Source organism: Hemiscyllium ocellatum, chromosome 8 (assembly GCF_020745735.1).
Source record: "Hemiscyllium ocellatum isolate sHemOce1 chromosome 8, sHemOce1.pat.X.cur, whole genome shotgun sequence".
Lineage (NCBI taxonomy): Eukaryota > Metazoa > Chordata > Chondrichthyes > Orectolobiformes > Hemiscylliidae > Hemiscyllium > Hemiscyllium ocellatum.
In genome coordinates, this window is record NC_083408.1 from 77,657,397 (window position 1) to 77,679,093 (window position 21,697).

General features: G+C 38.1%; 1 protein-coding gene across 2 annotated transcripts in view; it reads left to right on the top strand.

Annotated features, from left to right (window-relative positions):
* The window catches only part of cdc42bpb (CDC42 binding protein kinase beta (DMPK-like)), a 210,350-nt gene that overhangs the window by 144,095 nt on the left and 44,558 nt on the right, over positions 1-21,697 (top strand). For both annotated transcript variants that reach the window (XM_060829247.1, XM_060829248.1), the window contains exons 16-21: positions 220-325; positions 3,818-3,942; positions 5,505-5,610; positions 6,693-6,841; positions 11,811-11,908; positions 12,053-12,132. In XM_060829247.1, coding sequence (XP_060685230.1) covers positions 220-325; positions 3,818-3,942; positions 5,505-5,610; positions 6,693-6,841; positions 11,811-11,908; positions 12,053-12,132 — 664 coding nt within the window. The remainder of the gene's footprint in view (positions 1-219; positions 326-3,817; positions 3,943-5,504; positions 5,611-6,692; positions 6,842-11,810; positions 11,909-12,052; positions 12,133-21,697) is intronic.

Here is a 21,697-nt window from a genome sequence, read left to right on the forward strand (position 1 = left end):
AGTCAAGTTGTGAATGTTTTATTTATCCTTTCTCTGAACTTTTGTATGTAGCTTGGATAAGCAAGAGACTTGCATTACAATTTAACCTTAAGTTTAAATTTTAATTCTAACAACCTTTCACAGATCATCCGTGTGGATGGATATTGAGGTTTATTAAAAAAAAACAATGTGAATGTAAAAGAAAAGTGCTGAGTCTATTTGTGTTTATTACGTTTGAAGGCACAATGAGATGGAGGAAACTCTTGGTGAACTGAAAAAGAAATATGAATGTGAACGAAACATGCTCATTGAAGAGAACAAGAAATTTTCAGCTGAGAATGATCGAGTAAGTCACTTCACTTGATATTTGAAGTAATATTTTTCTAAATCATTAATTCTACGGTGTTAACATTTGCATTAATTAATTAATTTGCAAGGTTTAGATAGATTGAGAAAAATTGCAAAACGTTACTTCCTGCCTCATGTTTTATTGCACACCGATAGAGCATTTATTGAGACCTTCACAGTGTTCAGTCAAAAGTATTTATTCATTTTATTCAGTTTACTTATTTAAAGATGGTATTTTAAACATTAATTCATGCAAATGTTCATATAAAAATGTAGAAATACCCCAAAAATTTATTTTTGATGTGAAATATTATCAGATGTATACTTGTCTTATGATGAGATAGAGATAGAAATTGATCTTTAGTAGGACTTGAGTAATTTGTTGTTTTGAAATAAGTACATCAAAAAGTATTAGTGACTTCATAGGTTTCACTGACACTTGCCTATTGTTGCTGACTTAGTTTCATTGCCTGGCGGAGTCAGTTGCTGACATCTGGATTTGTAGCTATAGCTTCACAAAAAGTTATGGCAGTGCCAAGGATAAGGCTTGTACCAATGAATTATTCAAAAGAAGCAGTTTAATCCAACTAGGATCATTTGATACTTTTGTTGATGTGCATGTGGTAGAAGCCCTAAATCCAAAGTAAATATTCCGTTTATGGTATATGTGATGTGTACTTAATATATAGATTATCTGTAATAATTGGAAGATCAATACGATTAAACAATTGGGGCAGCACAGTGGCTCAGTGGTTAGCACTGCTGCCTCACAGCACCAGGGTCCCAGGTTTGATTCCAGTCTTGGGTGACTGTGGAATTTGCACATTCTCCCCGTGTCTGCGTGGGTTTCCTCTGGGTGCTCCGGTTTCCTCCCACAGTCCAAAGATGTGAACTAGCCGTGCTAAATTGCCCATAGTTTTAGGGGCATTAGTCAGAGGGAAATGGGTCTGGGTGGGTTACTCTTTGGAGGGTCAGTGTGGACTGGTTGGGCCGAAAGACCTGTTTCCACACTGTAGGGAATCTAATCTAATGTAGTCACAGCATTGTCGACAATAATGTTGTCGACCCACAACAGTGTTGACTGTTTAGCTGAACATTTTTGTGAAGGATTCAAAATGTTTATATTAATTGTCTATATTGCATAATTGATGGATAAAATGTAAGATTGTTCATCTCAGCACTGCAGTAATTGGACCTAAACTTAAAAAAATGAAAATACTGAAAGTACTCAGCAAGTCTGCAGCATCAATTGAAAGATGATTATTGTGACCCACTGGAGGGAGCATAAACGGGGGAGGGAGCTGGGAGAAGTGAATAGGAATTACCCACATCTAATTTCTGGGACCAGGAACACTGTCCTTAATTTCATGTTGAGAGGTAAGGCAATTAAAATTTTGCTCACTGTCAGTGAGATGTCAATTAGACTCACCAATGAGCCATTTAGAGCCAATTATCCTCAAGCCCGCAAGTATTTAATGGAAATTTAATAAAATTTGGATAAAAGGTAATTTGTACAGGTCTCTGATTAAAGTGTTCAGCATCAGGAGGTTTGAGGATGGTGTGGTTGGTTGGTTGGTTTGGTTGATTGTCACCCTCTTGATCAATCGTCTACTTTATGTACTCCGTCTACTCCAACTGTACTCTCCCTACAATCCCCATCCTGCCCCTTATGGATCTAACAGTATCCCTAGTACAGGCTTCAAACCCATTCCACACTGTAGCTATTGCTCCTGGTGGCACTGCCAGAAATGGAGAGCTGTTGGCCGCAGTCTTCAGGGCTGGATTTCTACTTATTGGGGATATAATTTGAGATGACAGCTGAAAATAGCCACTCAGGTGCCTTGTTGAAATTAAGAAGATTTGCCCCAGTGTACAGGAGCAACATGTGATTCACATTGGTTCTGCCACCAGTAAGGGAAACTCCATCCCAGGAACTAAATTCCACAGTGTTTCAGGTGGAGGACCCTTCATCTGCTTGGTCATAGCAACCGAGTCCATAATGGTTGTAGGTTTTCGAACAAGAACATCAGCCTGGTTTCTTTGTCTTGATTGTTGTTCCGCGTTACCTGCTGGAAAGTGTTCATGCTCGGACTTTGGATAAGAATGGAATGAGGCATATGTATGCTTTATTTAAAAATATTGTTTGATTTGTTGTAAACTCATATGAACTAACAACTGGAGTGAACAGAAGAGAAACAAAGTACCTCACAAAAGGATAAGCTATAAGATAAGAACCTACAGTGTTGGAGTTAGTATATTGGCATTGAAAGAGAATGGCTAAAAGCAAGAAACAGCAAGTGGGGGTAAGGTGTTTTTTCTTTCCAGGTTGGTGACCTGTGACAAGTGGGGTTCCACAGGGAGCAGTACTGGGGCCACAGCAGTTTACTATATATTAATAACTTGGAGGAAAGAAGCAAATGTATTCTAACCAAATTTGTAAAATAAAGGCAAAGACAATTTGCAAAAGGCTACAAGAAGATGTTGATAGCTGAAGTAAGTGGGGGAAAATGTTGGCAAATGGAGTATCACGTGGGAAAATGTGAAGATGTTCATTTTGAAAGGGAGAGTAAAAGCCCAATATTATTTAGGAGAAAATTTGCAGAAAGATGCAATACAGGGGACATATGGGTACTTGTGCATGAAATAAAGCAAGCTAGATACAGCTGCAGCATGTAATCGGAAAGGCTTATGGAATATTAGTTCTTATTTCAGGAAGTTACAGTATAAGAGTAGGGAAGTCTTATTGCAACTGTACAAGGTTCTGGTGAGACCACATCTGAAGTACTGTGAGCAGTTTTGGTACCTTTATTTAAGGAAGGATATGATTTCATTGGAAACATTTCAGAGTGTGTTCATGCAGATGATACCTGTTATAGAGGGATTGTTTTATGTGCAAAGGCTAAACAGGTTGGGAATCTCTTCGCTGGAGTTTAAAAGAATGAAAGGTGATCTCATCAAAAAAGGATTGTTAAGGGGTTTGACAGGGTCAATGTTGAGAGGATATTTCCCCTCATGGGAGATTCTAGGGCCAGAGGGCATAGTCTCAGAATTAAAGGGTTGCAAATTTAAGACTAAGATATGGGGGAATTTCTTCTCTGAGGGTTGAGTCTTTGGAACTGCATGCCACAGTTGTGAGGGCAGAGTCCTTATGTATACTTAAGGCTGAGACAGATGATTCCCAGACTGATCAAGAATTTAAGTGCTATGGGAAAAATGCAGGAAAGTATTGGATCTCCCATGATCCAATTGAATGGTGAAGTAGATTTGAGGGGCTGACTAGCCTACTCCTGTTACTGTTTCTTATGGTATTATTAGTTGTTTAATCAAATCGTGTTTGTGCTCCCATAAAGATTTAAACATTTACTAGGCTTTAAAAGTATTTTATTTCAATGCTAATTTATAATAACATTCTATTTGAAGTATTCACCAACAATGCATTTGGAAGTACTTGTTTATTCCCAATTTAGAATTTTTAGCTTTTGATTTTCAGATGTGCACATTTGTGGATAAGCTTACAACGCAGAACAGACGACTTGAAGATGAATTGCAGGACCTTGCAGCAAGAAAAGAGTCGGTGGCTCACTGGGAAGCTCAGATTGCAGAGATTATACAATGGTATGTTTTAAGATTCCTTTACAAATAGAAATATCTACTGCTACTGTTATAGTCATTTCAATGATTGATTCTGGTTTCTCTAGTACTACTGGGTTATCTTGTATTGTGTATTTATTATAAAGCGAGAAATCATTTATTTGCATGTGTACAAATGACTGCCACTTATTAGCACTCTGTATTTTCAAATATTTTAAAAACAGCTCCCCATAAATCCTTAATTATGTGTGAATTTCCCACAAATGTGTGTCCAGGTCATTGAGTATGTTCAAAGCTGAGTTAGATTAGATTTTTGACAAGAAAGTCAAGGGTATTGGAGGTTGAATACAATGTATGTGTGATTTGTAGAGGCAGAATGTTAAAATACTTCAGAGTCTTTTCAAAAATACTGATATTTAATAAAGCTGCTCCTTTAACAAGCTTATGCAGTTGGTTTTTTTGAGGTCATAAATGATACGGACTCAGAAAATTCTGGGGTTATAGGGTTTTGGGGCAATTTGATAATAGCTAACAGATACTGCCTCAGGGAGAGGCTTTCAAGTTTTAAAAAAACTTTGTGCAATGAAAAAGGAGTGGCTAGTTCTCCAAACTCAGCTTTACTATGGTTTACCTTTTATTAGCAGTAGTATGGGGGGAGGGAAAAAGCTGCTGGCACTTCCTCTCTGACTTCTATCCTGTAAGACCCTGTTTTTGATTTTACCTTTTGTGCCAAGGAGTGTTTGTGGAGATTGTTGCAAGTATTTGGAACAGTATCATTAAGTTGGGATGATCTATTGGGTGTTTGGAGAGGTTAAGTTATTCGGTATTCTGTTTTCTGTTGTTTGTGTTTCATTCAGTAATCTTGAAAATAAATTCTGTTTTGTTTAAAGCTAAGTGGTTTGACCAGCTGATTTTCTTCTGGAATATCCATTTACATCTGCTTAAAACAACTAACAAAGTTAAGGTCTGGGCTGCCTTCTTGAAATGTTTTGAGGGGTGTAGCCTTGTCCATAACACAAAGCAATTTAGTATATTTGCTGTTGAATGCTTTTTAGAATAGAGTATACAACTTTAAAACTTTTAAATCAAATGGCTAATTACAAAGCTATATAAAACAAGCATAAAATGATGGAGTAAAGAACATAGTACAAGATTGCAGAAGAATATTTTTATTTGTGCATGAGATGTGGATATCATTGCCTGGACAGCATTTATGCCCATCCCTAACTGGCCAGAGAGCAGTTATCAGTCACATTACTGTGGGTCTGCAGTCACACACAGGCTAGACCTAGGTACAGAGTAGCAGATTTCCTTTCCTAATCGGATTAGGGAATCGCAATGTTTTTAAATGTGATCAACATTTATGTGGTTGCCATTAGACCAGCTTTCAATTCCACAGATATTTGCTGAATTCAAATTTCGCCATCTGCCACGACGGGATTTCTTATCTGCCAAGCGTTGACCTGGGGTTCTGAATTACGAGTCTCATCCCATTCCTATTAGACCCTGTATCCAAAACTGTCAATGTAAAATAACTTATGAATAATTAAGGATCTTCAAAGCCTTTTTATATTTTATGCTGTTAGGGTGAGTGATGAGAAAGACGCAAGAGGATACTTACAGGCTCTGGCATCCAAGATGACAGAAGAACTTGAATCACTGCGGAATTCTAGTCTAGGTTCAAGAACACTGGTATGATTTTAATAGTCATTTACTCTTGTTTGAACTTTGCCTTTATACATTTTAACTTCGTTTTTACTACAAATTAATGGATGTAATTTGTATTAGAACTATTCATTTGCAGTCTTGTGCAAGTCTTGATATGGGTTATATAGGTTTTAAGGTAAAGTGCCATTTATGAGTGAATAACCCCTCAACAAAATAACAAATTTATCTTTCTATGTCAACTAACAACTAATCTCTAGGCCTGCTTCATCAATACATTCGCGAAGCAATTTCTGAAAAATCAATGTATTGCTATTTGCGAAACTTGGTAAATTTAACTGATAAATCTCTAATTTTGTAAAACACTACAACTACAGAGTAGCAATAAATCTTTCTGGTAAAGATAGCACATTGTTATTAGCTACTGGTTACCTACAATCTGAGGGAAATGTGCCATCACTTTCATTTTACTTTGTTAATGGAGTGGTCAAGTTCAACAAATATAAACCGTGTTAGCATTTAATTTTTGGGCAGCCTCACTTAATGCACTGTGTATGTATCTTTTGTGTGTATGTATGTATTTATATGTAGCTCCCACACTCCTTGCATTTAAGAAGTGAGCAACGGTGCCACAATCATGTTTTAGAATTTACTGAATGTGAGTATCTTAAACATTGCTGAATGGAGACTAGAAATTGAAGGGTTACATCTTGCACTTGTCAGAACTAGGACACAAGGAATAGACTTGAAAAAAGAGACAACATTTTATACAAAATGAAGTGGTGCTGATTGGTTTGGCCATAATTGGCAAGGTACTGCAGCAGGAACAAGTAACCATTTACTTTAATTCTAGTTTTGATAATAGCAAGATGAAAAGGTTCAACTTCTAATCATTAAGCAATAGTTAAGTTTTGTATTTCCAAGCATTTATTAGTATGAGAATCCAAACTCTTAATGGCCATTAATGATAGATATTATTAATGTAGGATATTTCAAACTTGAGCTAATTCAGTTCGCTCGTAATTTCAGGACTGGTAACTACCCCAAGTTTTTAACGTAACAGCTTGTCTGAAAATGTTAATTTCCTGTGTCTGATCATATTCTTTCAGGATCCTTTGTGGAAAGTGAGACGCAGTGCAAAGTTGGATATGTCAGCTAGATTAGAGTTACAGTCGGCTCTTGAAGCAGAAATACGTGCTAAGCAACTGGTACAGGAAGAGCTAAGTAGAGTGAAAGCCACTAATATGGCATTTGAGAGGTATGATGTTAATTATCAAACTCGTTCCTCATACAGCACTTTTGTTAAATCTATTCAGCAACACTGCTATTTATTTCTCGTGGCATTGCTCCTGATTGAATAGGCCTCCACAAATGTCATCTTTAGCCATTCAATAATCTAGTTTCCCTAAGTCAAAGGATTAGTAAACACAGTTTCTTAAATGTTTGCTAGAACTAGACTTTGAACTAAAAGTTTACACCCTAAGTAATTAAGAATGGGAACGTAGAGAATTCTGATAAAAACCATAAGAACTGCGAATGCTGTAAATCAGTAACAAAAACAGAAGCTGCTGGAAAAGCTGAGCAGGTCTAGCAGCGTCTGTGAAGAGAAATTCATGTTAATGTTTCGGGTCCAGTGGTCCTTCCTCAGAATGGACGGTAGCTGGGAAAATGTCGGTTATATGTAGAAGACAGGGTAGGAGAGGGGGTAAGGACAAACCAAAGGTAGGAATAGAGCCCAAATAGAGAGAAGGACAGTTGGACAGATACAGGAGATTATAACAATCTGGCTGGGAAGCTGGTAATTAAGACTTAGTGGCCAATGTGTGTAATAGCAGACTACGTGGGCAAACTCATTGTTTCAGCCTGCTCCTGCCCCACAGGCCTCATATCTTCTCATCTTTAATCAGTCTTTTCTCCCTGGTCCAGACCCTGCCCATATACATCCGTAATTCCTCTGACACTTCATGCCAGTTTTGGAATTTCCAGTTTGCACATTCCAGCCACTTCTATTTACCATGGACGTGCAAACCATTTATACATCCATTCCCATCAAGTCTGATTCAGGGCTCTCTGCTGCTGCTTCAAGCAAAGGCCTGCACCGTCCCCAGCCACCGTCCTCTGCTTGACCGATCTCACACTCACCCTCAACAACTTCTCTTTTAACACTTGGCATTTTCTTCAGGCCAGAGGCCATGGATATTCACATGGGCCCAGTTATGCCTGTCTCTTCATGGGGTATGTGGAACATTTCTTGTTCCAATTCTATTCTGGCCCCCGCCCATAACTCTTTCTCTGATAGCATCAGTGCTGCTTGCTTCTCTCATCTGCAACTGTTCATTGATTTTGCTTCCAATTTTGACCCCACCTTCACTTTCACCTGCTCTATCTCTGACTCCTCCCTTCCCTTCCTCGATACCTCTGTTTCCATTTCTGGGGATAGACTAGCCACAAATCTCCACTATAAACCCACCAACTCCCACAGCTACCTGGAATTTACACCTTCACACCCTGTCTCTTGTAAAAACTCCGTTCTTTCAGTTCCTCCATTTAAGTCGCTTATATTCCAATGAGGCCACCTTCAATAAGGATTGCCCACCTTTTTCCTCAACTGCGGATTCCCCAGCACCATTGTCGACAGGGCCCTCAACCATCTCCAACCTATGTCCGCACTTCCACACTCACCACCTGTCTTCCCTCCCACAACAGTGATAGGACTCACCTTTGTCTTTACAAACCATCCCGCCACCATCCGCATACAGAAGGTCAATAGCCACTATTTCTACCACCGCCAGACCTATTTCCCTTCTCTCCCTTATCCGCTTTCCACAGGGACCATTCCCTTCGGGATGCCCTGGTCCACTCTTCCTTCACTTCCTACACCCCATCCTCGGCCCCACGGCACTTTCCCCTGTGACTGCTGAAGGTGTAACACCTGTGCATTTACCACCTCACTCCTCAGTATCTAAGGGCCCAAACATACCTTCCTGGTGAAGCAGCACTTTACCTGCACTTCTTGCATTCCAATTTACTACATTTGCTGTTCACAATGTGGTCTCCTCTACACTGAGGAAACATAATACAGACAGTTGCTCTGCAAAGCAATCATCCAATGGTCTGGCTGGAAAAAATAGACCCTGACCTTCCAGTTGCCTGCCACTTTAACCCACCAACCTGTTCCCTGGCCAACATCTCTGTCTCAGGCTTTCTGCAGTGCTCTAATGAAGCTGGAAGCACAACACCTCATTTTCCTCTTGGGGAATCTGCAACCCTCGAGAAACAATATTGAGTTCAATAATTATAGGGCCTGAACTCCCCCATGTCCTAGCCCCCTACCCCACACACACACCAGGACTTATCACATAGTATGTCATTATACACAACTTGTTGTTAGCAACTGACAGTCTCCATTAATGTCTATTCTCCCTCACATCTGGATCATTATCGACAGCTTTGTCTGTCCTCTGTCTTTGGGCTCTATCCCCACCTATCGTTTACTCCTTATCCCCTATCTTCTGCCTATAAACCAATATTTTCCTAGCTACCATCAGTTCTGAGGAAGAGTCACCAGACCTGAAATGTTAACTTTGATTTTTATTCACAGATGTTGCCAGGCCAGCAGAGAATTCCAATAATTTGCAATCTTTGAAGAAATGTTTTCTCTCCGCAGTATAAATGACTAATTCCTTTTCCTTTGTTCCCTCATTCTAGACTCTTAATCTATTAACATCCATCCTAAACATTCTAAGATTTTTACAAGGCAGTAGTTATTGTGTTTATTATACAAAGGAAATTAATGTTCCATATTACAGACTTTGACTAGGATGAAATCAGAGATGAAAAATTAGTTCTTAAACGAAACGTAAGAAACTTAGATTATTTTCTGAGTATCCCAAAATCCAATCTTGTCTCCTCAGTTTGATTGGAGATTTGTCAGCAATAAGGAGACATTAACTTACAATTGTAAGAGGAAAGTGTTTTAAGAATTTCGAGCAGAGGAAGTTGCGGGGCAAGGGGAAATGTCCAAATTAATGAGATTAGATTGGGCTTTGGGATTCCCCGTTTGGAATTGCAATGGCCAATGAATCACTGCCTCATGTTTAGTATGTGCACAGTGCACTGGACTCGATTGCTCCTGACCGTTCTCCCATATTACAGAAGGGAAAGTGTCAGATAGTGCGCCAGTCCTTAGGCCTAATGGGACACCGAAGTGCCTCTGCCATTGTTTTAGTTTAATCACTGGAGGACAGAGACAGGGCAATTGGCTCAGCAAATTTTAAAGCACAGGACATTGTTGAGCAGAAAGTACCTGCTTCAAGGAATTCCCTGCACAGTTCAAAGACATGTTCTGCCTTATGATTAAATTAGATTAGGTTACTTAGTGTGGAAACAGGCCCTTCGGCCCAACAAGTCCACACCGACCCGCCAAAGCGCAACCTACCCCTACATTTACCCCTTATCTAACACTACGGGTAATTTAGCATGGTCAATTCACCTGACCCACACATCTTTGGACTGTGGGAGGAAACCAGAGCACCCGGAGGAAACCCACGCAGACACGGGGAGAACATGCAAATTCCACACAGTCAGTCGCCTGAGTCGGGAATTGAACCCGGGTCTCAGGCGCTGTGAGGCAGCAGTGCTAATCACTGTGCCACCGTGCCGCCCTGAAACTTTCAGTCATTTTTTCCCATCCTTGTCTACATGCCAGAATCTACCAGCCAGGCCTATCCAAAATTACAAACTGACTTATCAGTCTGAGTTCTACCAGTCATTTTACCCAATAACTACCTGTAATCCCATCAGTTGCCATTGCTGATTCAGAGCATACCAAGGACAACTGAGCTGCTCGTCAGTCAGATTGTTCAGGACAAAAATAGAAATTAACAGCATAACTCAGCAGGTCTGGCCGCATCTTTGAGAAGAAAATATGATTAATGTTTCAAGTCCAGTGACTCTTCATCAGAACTAGCAGTTTTTATTTTGGATCTCCAGCGTTTGCAGTTCTGTTTTTATTAAATTAGACTGTTCAGCAGTCTTTTAGAGTGGTACTTCCTCTCAGGATAGAAGTCCCATTCTGAAACAATTTTTCATGTTGGAGCAGATAGTTTTCAGATGAGCAGCTAACAACTAACTTTTCAGTCAGGGCATGAGGAATATACCACCCTAAAGGTTCAGCTCATTGTCTCTGTTCACAAGTACAATTTCTCATTCTTGTTATCATCCTGGTGATATTGATACGTGCACTTTCTGAATTTCAACTCCTTCCTTTAAACAGTAAACAATACACCTAATGGTTAACGAAGGCTGTGGACAAATCTTAAAGGAGTTGACAGGGTACACGATGATAAACTGCCCCCCCTTACTTGGAGAGTCTAAAATAAGGAAATATATTCCCAAGATGAATCATCAGCCAATTAGGAGAATTTTTTTCACTTCAAAGTTGTGAATCATTGGAATTTTCTACTCCAGGGTCTGGAAATACTATACAATTGAGTATATTCCAAAATTTTTGTATGTGAGGGAACTGGTGGATATGGAGAATGAGAAAGTGGAAATGATGTAAGTAAACAGTCCTTATTGAAGTAAATGTCAGTGCAGGCTCAAGGGTTTGTTTGGCATATTTATTATTTTTAATCTAATACCAATAACTACTTTAAGCCCAAAAGTAGAAATGTAACTAAATTAATTACATTTGATTAAATTTAAAGTAAATAGGCCAAGATCCGCTTTAAATTAATTGGACTTTCTACATTTTATCTGTAGTATCTAAACAGCAAACTGTAATAGGGAGTTGCACATTCAGACTACTCTTTCCATAAAGGAGATTATAACTTCAGCATACTGCAGTAAGAATGCTGCACTGGCAGATGTACTGCCCTGTAAATATTAAACAGAAGCTTTGATTTCCCTGAACCACTACTACTGTCGACTGATTAATTTGCGTGATTGGCTGCTTCTAAATGCTTGCTGCATTTGTACATAGAACAATGTTGTATAGCCTTAAAGCTACTTTGCACATGCAGCATATAGAAATGTCTCGAGAATGCAATAAGGTGCTTTATAAATGAAAACCTACGAATCCTCCTCCTGATTTTGGTAACTGGAAAATTTTAAAAATATTATGTTTAAAACCTTTGGCAAATTTTTGAACCATGTATGACCATTTTTATTAATACATCGGTATTAATGTTCTGTATTCTATCTCCATCTTGAAAATTTGATTTCAGTAAACTGAAGGAGGCAGATGGTAAGAATCAGAAATTAGTAGAAGAAATCCAGAATTTAAAGAAAGAATTAGAAGAAAGTAAAGCCAGAACAGAAAAAGGTTAGTGATATCAACAATTTTACTATGAACTATAATTACAGTTTAAATACTTTTTCAAAACAGACTTGTAAAATCTCTGTGGTTAGTTTTATTGTCCTGAAGCAAGTCATGTTTCACGCTTATGCTTTTTCTTTTGTTTGATAGGTCTCAAACTTCCAGATTTTCAGGATTCTATTTTTGATTATTTTAACACCTCTCCAATTCCACATGACTTGGGATTTAAAGTAAGTGCTGATTATGTGGTGATAATATCAAACTCTAGAAGTGTTTCGATGTGCATGTTTGTAAATTTTATTTTAGCTAGGAGGAAATTATAATAGTATCTAGTATAAGATAGGACAGTAAAACAGCTTTACATGAAGTTGACAGCCTTGCCATTTACGAATGGAATATGTTTTCCAATCTTTTAAAGCAAACTGTCATGGTTTGTAGCTAAAAATCTGATATGCTGAAAAGATGTAAGGAAATGCCAGTTAGATATCTGGAAATGTGTGAATCTGCTCATTTTTGTAACCAGTTGATTCAATCCATACTCCTTTGAGCTGTAATCCCTAATCCTCTTTACAACTGAAAAATATTGCTAATTCTACACTTTGTGGCATTACATTATGCTGATTCCAGGCATCTTTCAAAAGCTTATAAAACATATGGTCTTTTTTAACAAATGAAGGTGTTCCTACAAACAAATTGGCTATACCCAAGTGCAGCAATCTCTTTGTGAGAGATGGTTTCCTATTATTATACTTTTGAATTTGCAAAAGGGAATTCACTAAGTGTATTTTTCTCATATCTGTTGTACAAAGGGCTCTGTTTCTTCTTCGTCTACATCATCTCTCCTAGCGTTTTGGGAAGAAGTAAGTTTGTGCGTGTGCTTTGTCACCCTAACTTGTTATCACTTAATCTGGCATTCTCTAAGCTAGTTGTGCTTCCTTATTCCTTGTTAATTAATTCTGCTATAGCTTTACATGAAACTACCATTACTATTGCTAATGTTTGAAAATTGCTTGTTTTCAAAGTACTCAAATCACCAAATTTCACAATGACTTCAAGCTGCAATAATGATTGCAATTGTATTTGGTAAATATTTAATCCTCCTTTGTCCAAAGTATAATACAATTCAACAGTCGACTAAATATGTAGGTTGGCATTTCTGCAAAGATTTGTTTAATTGCAATGCCAGTTAACCATATTTGGAGTTCAAATAAAATTGGATGAATTATTTGAAGTGCTCCTCATCATTATACTTGATGGTTTCAATTGGTGGAACCAATTAAATGAATAACTAACTTAAGCAAAGGTTCAGGTAGCATTTTGATCTTTACTGGATAAAAGATCAAACCTTTTTTGGATTTGACCATCAACTCTTGTTTTCTGATTCCAATAAGAGGTACTTATTTGAACTCCCAAGCTTATAAAACTGTAACCATTTTGACATGTATTCTGTATCTTAGTGTTGGGGTTTACAGAAGCTAGGTGATGTGCCATTCAATCCTGTCTAAAATATTGTTTTAACGTGCTGTCTCAATGATTCTTCTCTTGCTGCCTACCCTTTTCAAACTTGATATCTTCCATCAAGCCCTGCTTTATAAAGAACAAACATGTAAGGAAATATTTTACAGTACCTTGGAGCATCCATTCTTTAGTCAGTTGTAAGTGAAAGTTTAAGAATCGATTATGATTGAAGGAGTGCCCCCCTTCTATTAAGTCCCTTAGGATAAACCTACACCATCCTTAATAGAACACACTGCTTCAATTAAAAGTCATGAGTGAGATGTCAAAGAGTGTCCTCTTTAATGAACTAGTCTAAAATTATTATTTTTAAAAAAGAGCCAAAGTCCAGTGGCTATACATCAGGGAGCAAGATAACACGGTCACCTAGTGGTTGAGATGGGTAGTTAGTTGTATATCTATGGCCAAGCTGTACAAGTTCTGAGTTGTAAAATATAAAGCATTTCAAAATGTGAATAAAAGTAGTACATATATGTTTGATGCTACAGTTATATGCTGGAGTATAAAGAAAATGTTCCTCACATTTATGCTGCCTGAATCTTATCTACCTTTCTTTTCTCTTATTTATTTTGAAAACATAATTACATCGATTTTAGAGTTCAGAATTTAGAGTGAGTCCTTTTGCTGTAATTTCATTAACATCAAAATTACAAATTTCCAATAAATAGCTAAGAATAAGTAGGCACGTTTGCTGTGGATTTTAAATTGTGAAATAAATGAAATAAATTATAGTGAATGAATTTAACATTAGATTGTTGTTTCTAATCTGGAATTCAGTTTTGTTCAGTTTATAAAATAATATTGTATTTATTTGTGTAATAGTAAAATAATGCTAGTTTAAAAGTTGGGCCCAGTGCTTAAATCTCACAATAAGCCACTAAGCTATTCAAAACCTCAAAGAACAATGCTCCACCCCTGCTCTGCACAGATGTGGCTTGAAAACAAAGGTGCAGTTGGGATTTTCATGTGCTAAGCTAAGGAGGAGAAAAATTATTCTCCATACCTGTTCGTGATCACTATTTTTGCTGATTTTCATTGGATGTGAGCATCTTAAATTCACAGACCCTTGCCAATAGCCTTCCTATGTAATCTTGAGATTAATAAAGCAAAAGATTTAGCACATTAAAAGATTTGACGCATGAAGTTCAGATTTAGATTTGGACCCTAATTAGGTATTATCCCAGAGCTGCCTCCCCTGGATATCACGCTCAGTATGAGTTATTAGCAAAAAGAGAATGGGGAAGATGATAATTTAAGAATAAGGAACATCATCCATGATGATATCACTGACTTTGGCTAGTGTTGGCTCAGTCTGGCCATAGTGCATGTGCAACTTTGCATGTAGTTCTGTACTTATACCATTGCTCAATACTTTGTAGGCAACTCAAGTAGCAACATAAAACCATAAGATTTGAGAGCAGAATTAGGCCCATCAAGTCTACTATGCCATTCAATCATGGCTGATATGTTTCTCAACTCCAATCTCCTATCTTCTGCCAGAACCCTTGATCTCCATACTAATCAAGAGCCTATCTATATCTCTCTTAAATACTGTCAGTAACTTGGCCACCACAGCCTTCTGCAGCAAAGAGTTCCATAGATTCACCACCCTCTGCCTGAAGAAATTCCTCTTCATCGCAATTTTAAAGGAGTGTCCCTTTACACTGATTCTCTTCATGTACTAGTTTCTCTCCTTCTAACGGAGACAGCTTCTCCACATCTACTCTATTCAGGCCTGTTGATTTTCAGTGTGAGTTTCAATGAGATCCCCGTCTCCCCAATCCTTCCAAGCTCCACAGGGTCCTCATTGCTCCTCATATGATGAATCCTTCATTTCCAGGCTCATTGTTTTAAACCACCTCTGTACTCCACCAAGGGCAGCACACTTTTCCCTAGATGTGGGGCCCAAACTGCTCTCAATATTCCAAATGTGGTCTGACCAGAGCCTCATGTAACCTCAGCCGTATAGTGGGCGGCACGGTGGCACAGTGGTTAGCACTGCTGTCTCACAGCGCCTGAGACCCGGGTTCAATTCCCGACTCAGGCGACTGACTGTGTGGAGTTTGCACGTTCTCCCCGTGTCTGCGTGGGTTTCCTCCGGGTGCTCCGGTTTCCTCCCACAGTCCAAAGATGTGCAGGTCAGGTGAATTGGCCATGCTAAATTGCCCGTAGTGTTAGGTAAGGGGTAAATGTAGGGGTATGGGTGGGTTGCGCTTCGGCGGGTCGGTGTGGACTTGTTGGGCCGAAGGGCCTGTTTCCACACTGTAAGTAATCTAATCTAAAATATCTCTGCTCTTGTATTGTAGTCCACTCAAACTGAATGCTAACGTTGCATTTGCCTTTCTAACTGCCAACTGAACCTGCATTTGGACCTTATGAGAATCCTGAACTAGAGCTTGTCAGTCTCTTTATGCTTCAGACTTGCGAAGCCTTTCCCCACTTAGAAAATAGTCTATATCTCTACCAAAGTGCATAACCTCGCATTTGCCCACATTTGTTTTCCAACTGCCATTACATTTCCCATTCTCATAGCCAGTACAAGTCCTTCTGTAGCCTCCCTAATTCTTCAATACTATCTCTCCCTCCACCTTTGTTTGTGTTACAATCTGGTCTGATGCAATAATCCCATTCCCATGTGACCTCATGTTGTAAGAAAATTGCAAAATCAGCACCACTTAAACTAATGGGACCAGCATCATGTAATAGCCAATACAAGTGAGGAAAGTTCGCGTTTTACAAATGTTCTAAACTTTTCAATTGCATTATAAGCCAATTCATAGAGACGTACAGCACAGAAACAGACCCTTTGGTCCAACGTATCTATGCTGACCAGATAGTGTAACCTAATCTAGTCCCAGCACTTAGTCCACATCCCTCTAAACCCTTCCTATTCATATACCCATCCAGATGCCTTTTAAATGCTATCTTTGTACTAGCCTCCACCACTTAATCTGGCACCTCATTCTATGCATCACCACCCTCTGCATGAAAACATTGCCCCTTAGGTCCCTTTAATATCTTGTCCCTCTCGTCCTAAACCTATGCCCTCTAGTTCTGATCTCCTCCTCCTCCTCCCCCCCCCCCCCATCCCAGGGAAATGACCTTGTCTACTTATCCTATCCATGCCACTTATGACTTTATAAACCTCTATAAGGCCACCCGTAAGCTTCTAATGCTCCAGGGAAAACAGCCCCAGCCGATTCAGCCTCTCCCTATAGCTCAAATCCTCCAACCCTGGTAACATCTTTGTAAATCTTTTCTGAACCCATTGAAGTTTCACAACATTCTTTCAATAGGAAGGAGACCAGAACTGCACACCATATTCTAAAAGCAACATGACCCCCCAACTCCTATACTCCATACAGTGACCAATAAAGGAAAGCATATCCAATGCCTCCTTCATTATCCGGTCTATTTCATGTTGAAGAAACATGTGTTATAGCAGAACCGATTGTATTTGCCTGTGGTTTCTTTGTCCAGATCATTAATGTATAACATGCATAGTTGTGGTTCCAACACTGACCCCTGGAGAACTCCATTAGTAAGCAGCTTCTATCCTGAAAGAAACCCCTTCATCCTTATTCTTTGCCTTCTGCCAATCAGTCAGTCCTCTGTCCTTGCCGCTTACTTGCTGCTAAAATCACGGGCTCTTACCTTATTTAGCAGCATCCTGTGCAGCACCTTGTCAAAGACCTTCTGGAAATCTAAATTGATTGTATTCACAGGCTCTCCTTTGTCTCACTTGACGGTTACCTGCTCAATAATTCCAACAAATTTGCCAGGCATGACCTCTCCTTGATGAAGCCATGCTGACTCAACCTTATTTTACCATGCACTTCCAAGTACTTATCCTTAATAATTTTAACAATGACTGAGGTCAGGCTAACTGGCCTATAATTTCCCATCTGTTACCTCCCTCCCTCCCTTAAACTAGAGTGTTACATTAGCTACTTTCCAGTTTTCCAGGATCATCCTTGACTTCACTGATTCCTGAAGGATGATCACCAATGCTCCACAATCTCTTCAGCTATCTCCTTCAGAATCCTGGAGTGCAGTCCTATCTGGTCTGGGTGTTTTTTTTTCCTCATCAGACTTTTCAACATGCCCAGCATCATCTTCGTATGGCCACTACACTCACCTCTGCCCCTTAACTCTGTTGAACTTTTGGTATACTAATGGTTTTTCTACCATGAAGATTGACAAAAAGTTCCTATCAGTAGATATTTGCTTCAGCTTATGGCTCACCATTTGGTGACTGAAAAGTTGTCATGGCTAAGTTAGCTTTGTAGCCAAGGTATTCTCAAAGCATTATTACTCATGTTTGTTTCCATAGTAGTCTGCCAATTGTAGATAACCATCCTGTAACAACCCTGAGCTGACAGCATTGGAGGGTAATTATAGACTTAATTGTAGATTTTTTTTGGACGCTATAGCATAGACTTGGTATAGCAATTCTCATGAAACAAGGCATCAGATAGTTCAAGATCAGATCACTGCATATTCAGCAAATCTAAAAAGTATCTTTTGGCGCGAGTGCAGTGGTGATATTTAGTTTGTACAAAATGTGAGCCACATGCTGAAGCAAAGATCTTCAGATATATGGCATCTAGTTTGCCATGACTTACAATTTGCTCGTGATTCCCTCCAGTCCTCTTTCTCAGGCAGGATGAATCACTGATTATTGTATAAGGAAATTAATTGGTTTGTGTAGTAAGGAGAGAGAATTTTGGGTAAGTCAAATTGCACCATCCTTTTTCCCTTAAACCTGTTTGGCATCGTCTGACATTTAGAAGCAGTTGTTCTGTTTGCACTGTGCTAGTGAAGGGTATATGATAACAGGAAAAGAAGAATGATACTGTTGATTATGTTGTGCTCGCTCGGACTAATTGACTTGATGAGGTACCATGATGAGTTCTATCTCATTAAGTTATTCCATGATTCAACACTTGCTGCTTAGTGTTACCTTGCATTCGTTTATGTAATTGTCTGCCATTTCATATAAAGAGAAAACTGTACATACAGTACATGAGCTTGCTTCCTTTCTTAATTGGAACAATTGAAATTGTATTGAAATTCTTAATTATGTACCACTGTCAATACTGTGTGTGTTTTGATGAAAAATAAATTAATTATTTTAGGTGTAGGAAGAAGTTGAGTAAGTGACTTCGGTATACCAAGTGAGTGTAAATGACCAGGGCCTCAATTTAATGTCTCTTCTCGATGTTTGATCCTGTATCAGTGCAGCGACTCCTTCACTGATGTCCTGGAGTATCAGCCTAAATCACATGCGCTAGTAAGGCTTCTAAAATATCCATCATTACAACAATGATTGCAGCCTAAAAGTATTTTGTTGCTAAAAGATACTTTGTAATTACAAGCCTCTCATTTTGGCACCATGGTTAATGTAAGATGACTAAAAGAGAACATGAACCCTGGAAGTGTTCTCTTCACATTGGTTTAAATGTCAGGTCACATTGTTTATTTAGAAAAACTTTTTGTAATTAGCAACACTGACAAAGTAAAACTTGAAACTTTCATTTATGTCATCTCTTCATGATCCCGAAAGCTTTACAGCCAATGGATGTCCTTTTGGAATATATCACTCCTGTTACGTCAGAAATAATTCAGCTAATTTGCACGCAGTAAGTTCTCCCAAAACAGCAATGTGATAATGACCAACTAATCTATATTTAGTGATGCTTATTAAGGATAGGACTTGAGCTGCAGAACCTTGAAATAGTGCCATGAGATCTTTTACATCCACCTGAGAGATCAGCTGCTGACTTGATTTGATGTTTCATCTAAAAACCAATGCCTATGATGGTGCAACATTCTCTCACTACATTGTACACTAATATCAAACTGCATTAGAATTGAAAAATGTTAAACAGGTCAGAAAATTAAAGTAAAATTGCCTTGGATTATTAATTCCCCATTGCAGTCAGTTTCACTGTCCAGGAATAATGGGGGTGCAAAAGAACCAAAGGAATAATGTCAGTCTTCCACCCTTAAGCGACTTTCAGTACATGAGCTGACACTTTCTAATTACTTTTAATGAAATGTCTATTTTTCCTTATTTTCGAAGAGGTTTGTATTGTCGCTAGACATTTTGTGTTAGCTACATGTACAAAGTAGCTGTGTATGAACCAGCACTTTATTAATGGGACATTTATAGAATGTGCTGCACATTATTTTAAAAAAAGTTTATTCTAACTTCCCTGGACAATTCAGGTGAGGTGTTACAGTCTACCATTGGTCTATTTCATGCTCCACCGAATCCTTTATTCTTCGAAGTCTGGTCCAAATCTTTCAACACCCTAGGTCTTGGGCCTAACCCAAAATTTAGCAAAATTTAAAATCTAGTATAGCTTCTGTTCCAACACTGCCAGGTTTGATAGTGTACCTGTAGTTTCACTGCTATCAGTTATTTTACCACTGCGGTTTGAATTTTTATCTATGTTTTGTTAAATAGTTGTTTTTTTAAATGAAAAACTGGACCTTGTTCAGGTCTATTATATGAAATGTTTTTCAAGCTTCTAAGATCTTGAAGCATGTATGAATTTATTTTGTGCAGTTTGATCTGACAGTAGAGTAATACCATAAAACGTGCAAGTAGTTCCAATGGTATTCTTCTAAATGTTTCAAAAAACACTTGTACACTAAATTTTCTGCATAAGAAAATAGTTTCTTATTTCACTCCTATCCAGACTGATAACTAGAGACACAACCATTGATATTCCTCTTGCTTTTTAAGAAAACCCTCAAGAAAATCACCAAAAACATTACATACCAAAAATGAAATAATCTATAACAAGGTTACGAAAGCTAAGTAGTTACATTTAAAGCAATTATGCACCAAGGAATGACTTCAGGGTCACAGCCCCCAAATATAAATCTGTGCAAAACTGCAAATTCAACTAACGATTGACCGAGATCTATAATAGTATTCAATACTCAAAATTGAAAAGGAAGATTTAAAAATGAAGTACATGAGCATCATAAATCAATAATTAATGATTTTCTAGTGATAGTATTGCTGTTTGTTCTATCCTACAAAATGTTGATTTATAAAAAAGATATTAATCATGTTTGTTTGCTGTTGACATTAAACTTTTGTACTATGACTAATATGCAGTAATCCATACGCTACACATATGCCTGGTGGCACATAGAATTCAGGACTGAAATGTGTGAATTTTGAGACCAAATAAAGGAAGCAACATTTTGAAGTCTATTTCATAATGACATTGTTAGAGTAACCAAAGAAGAAAGAGATCTGTTGACTTCTCAGTAAAATTTGTTCAATTGTTGGTCTTGTGTTCACATTGTTCACAGCTGCTTTCATTTCGTGATAGATTTATGCAAGTATAGTTCCATAAACCTCCAACCTATTGTGACATCAATTTATGCAAAGTAAGCACGGGAAATTTAAGAATTCAAGCCAAAGGTTTGGGCCAAAATAAGTTCCAAATTCATTGGCAACTGACCAGAAAGGTCTACCAGGAACAAAAATGAGATTCATAAAGACTAAACAATGTCACAATAATCAACTTAGAAATCTGCATACACAAAAAAAAACTTTTGTTTGGCACACAATGCTTAACTATAAATGTAAGCTAGTTCTGATTAAGTCAGGTTTTAATAAAATGCAACACGCAGTGCAACTGTTGCAACATTGAACTATTTAAAAGTTGAGAATGGGGATAAAATAATCATAATTTCTAAACTAGAAATTGTTGGCTTTCAGCAGCAGAGTTCACTCAGATTCAAGAGGTAGCACAGAAAGCCATAACATTTAAATAAAATCATGAAGATATCCTTCATGTGCTGCCAAACACATTACTTCTCTAAAACTACTGGATTCACAGTCTTGTGACTCAGAACACGTTACTGCAAATTACAGCTATACAGTTTTCAGCTTTCCCTTTTGAAAGTGAGTTTAATATTTATAAATCATATACTAATTCTGTATAAAATTTGCTATACCTATTATAATATCTAATAGAGAATTGTTTTGTGTAATATCTTAAATAAATGACGGTCACTGAGAGATTTACACAATTCTCTATATCACGTTGTATTCTGGAAAATTCAGCTTTATTTTAAGCAAATCAAGTTTCCAATGGATTTGCATCTGTTCTTTTTCATGTCATGAATGACGTAACATGCCACCGGAGGAACTGATTACTCTTTGGTTATACTAATTGCATTCAGAGTTACTTGGAATGTCCACAACATTTGTCCTTTCAAATCTAAAATCTGACATATGGCACTGGGAGA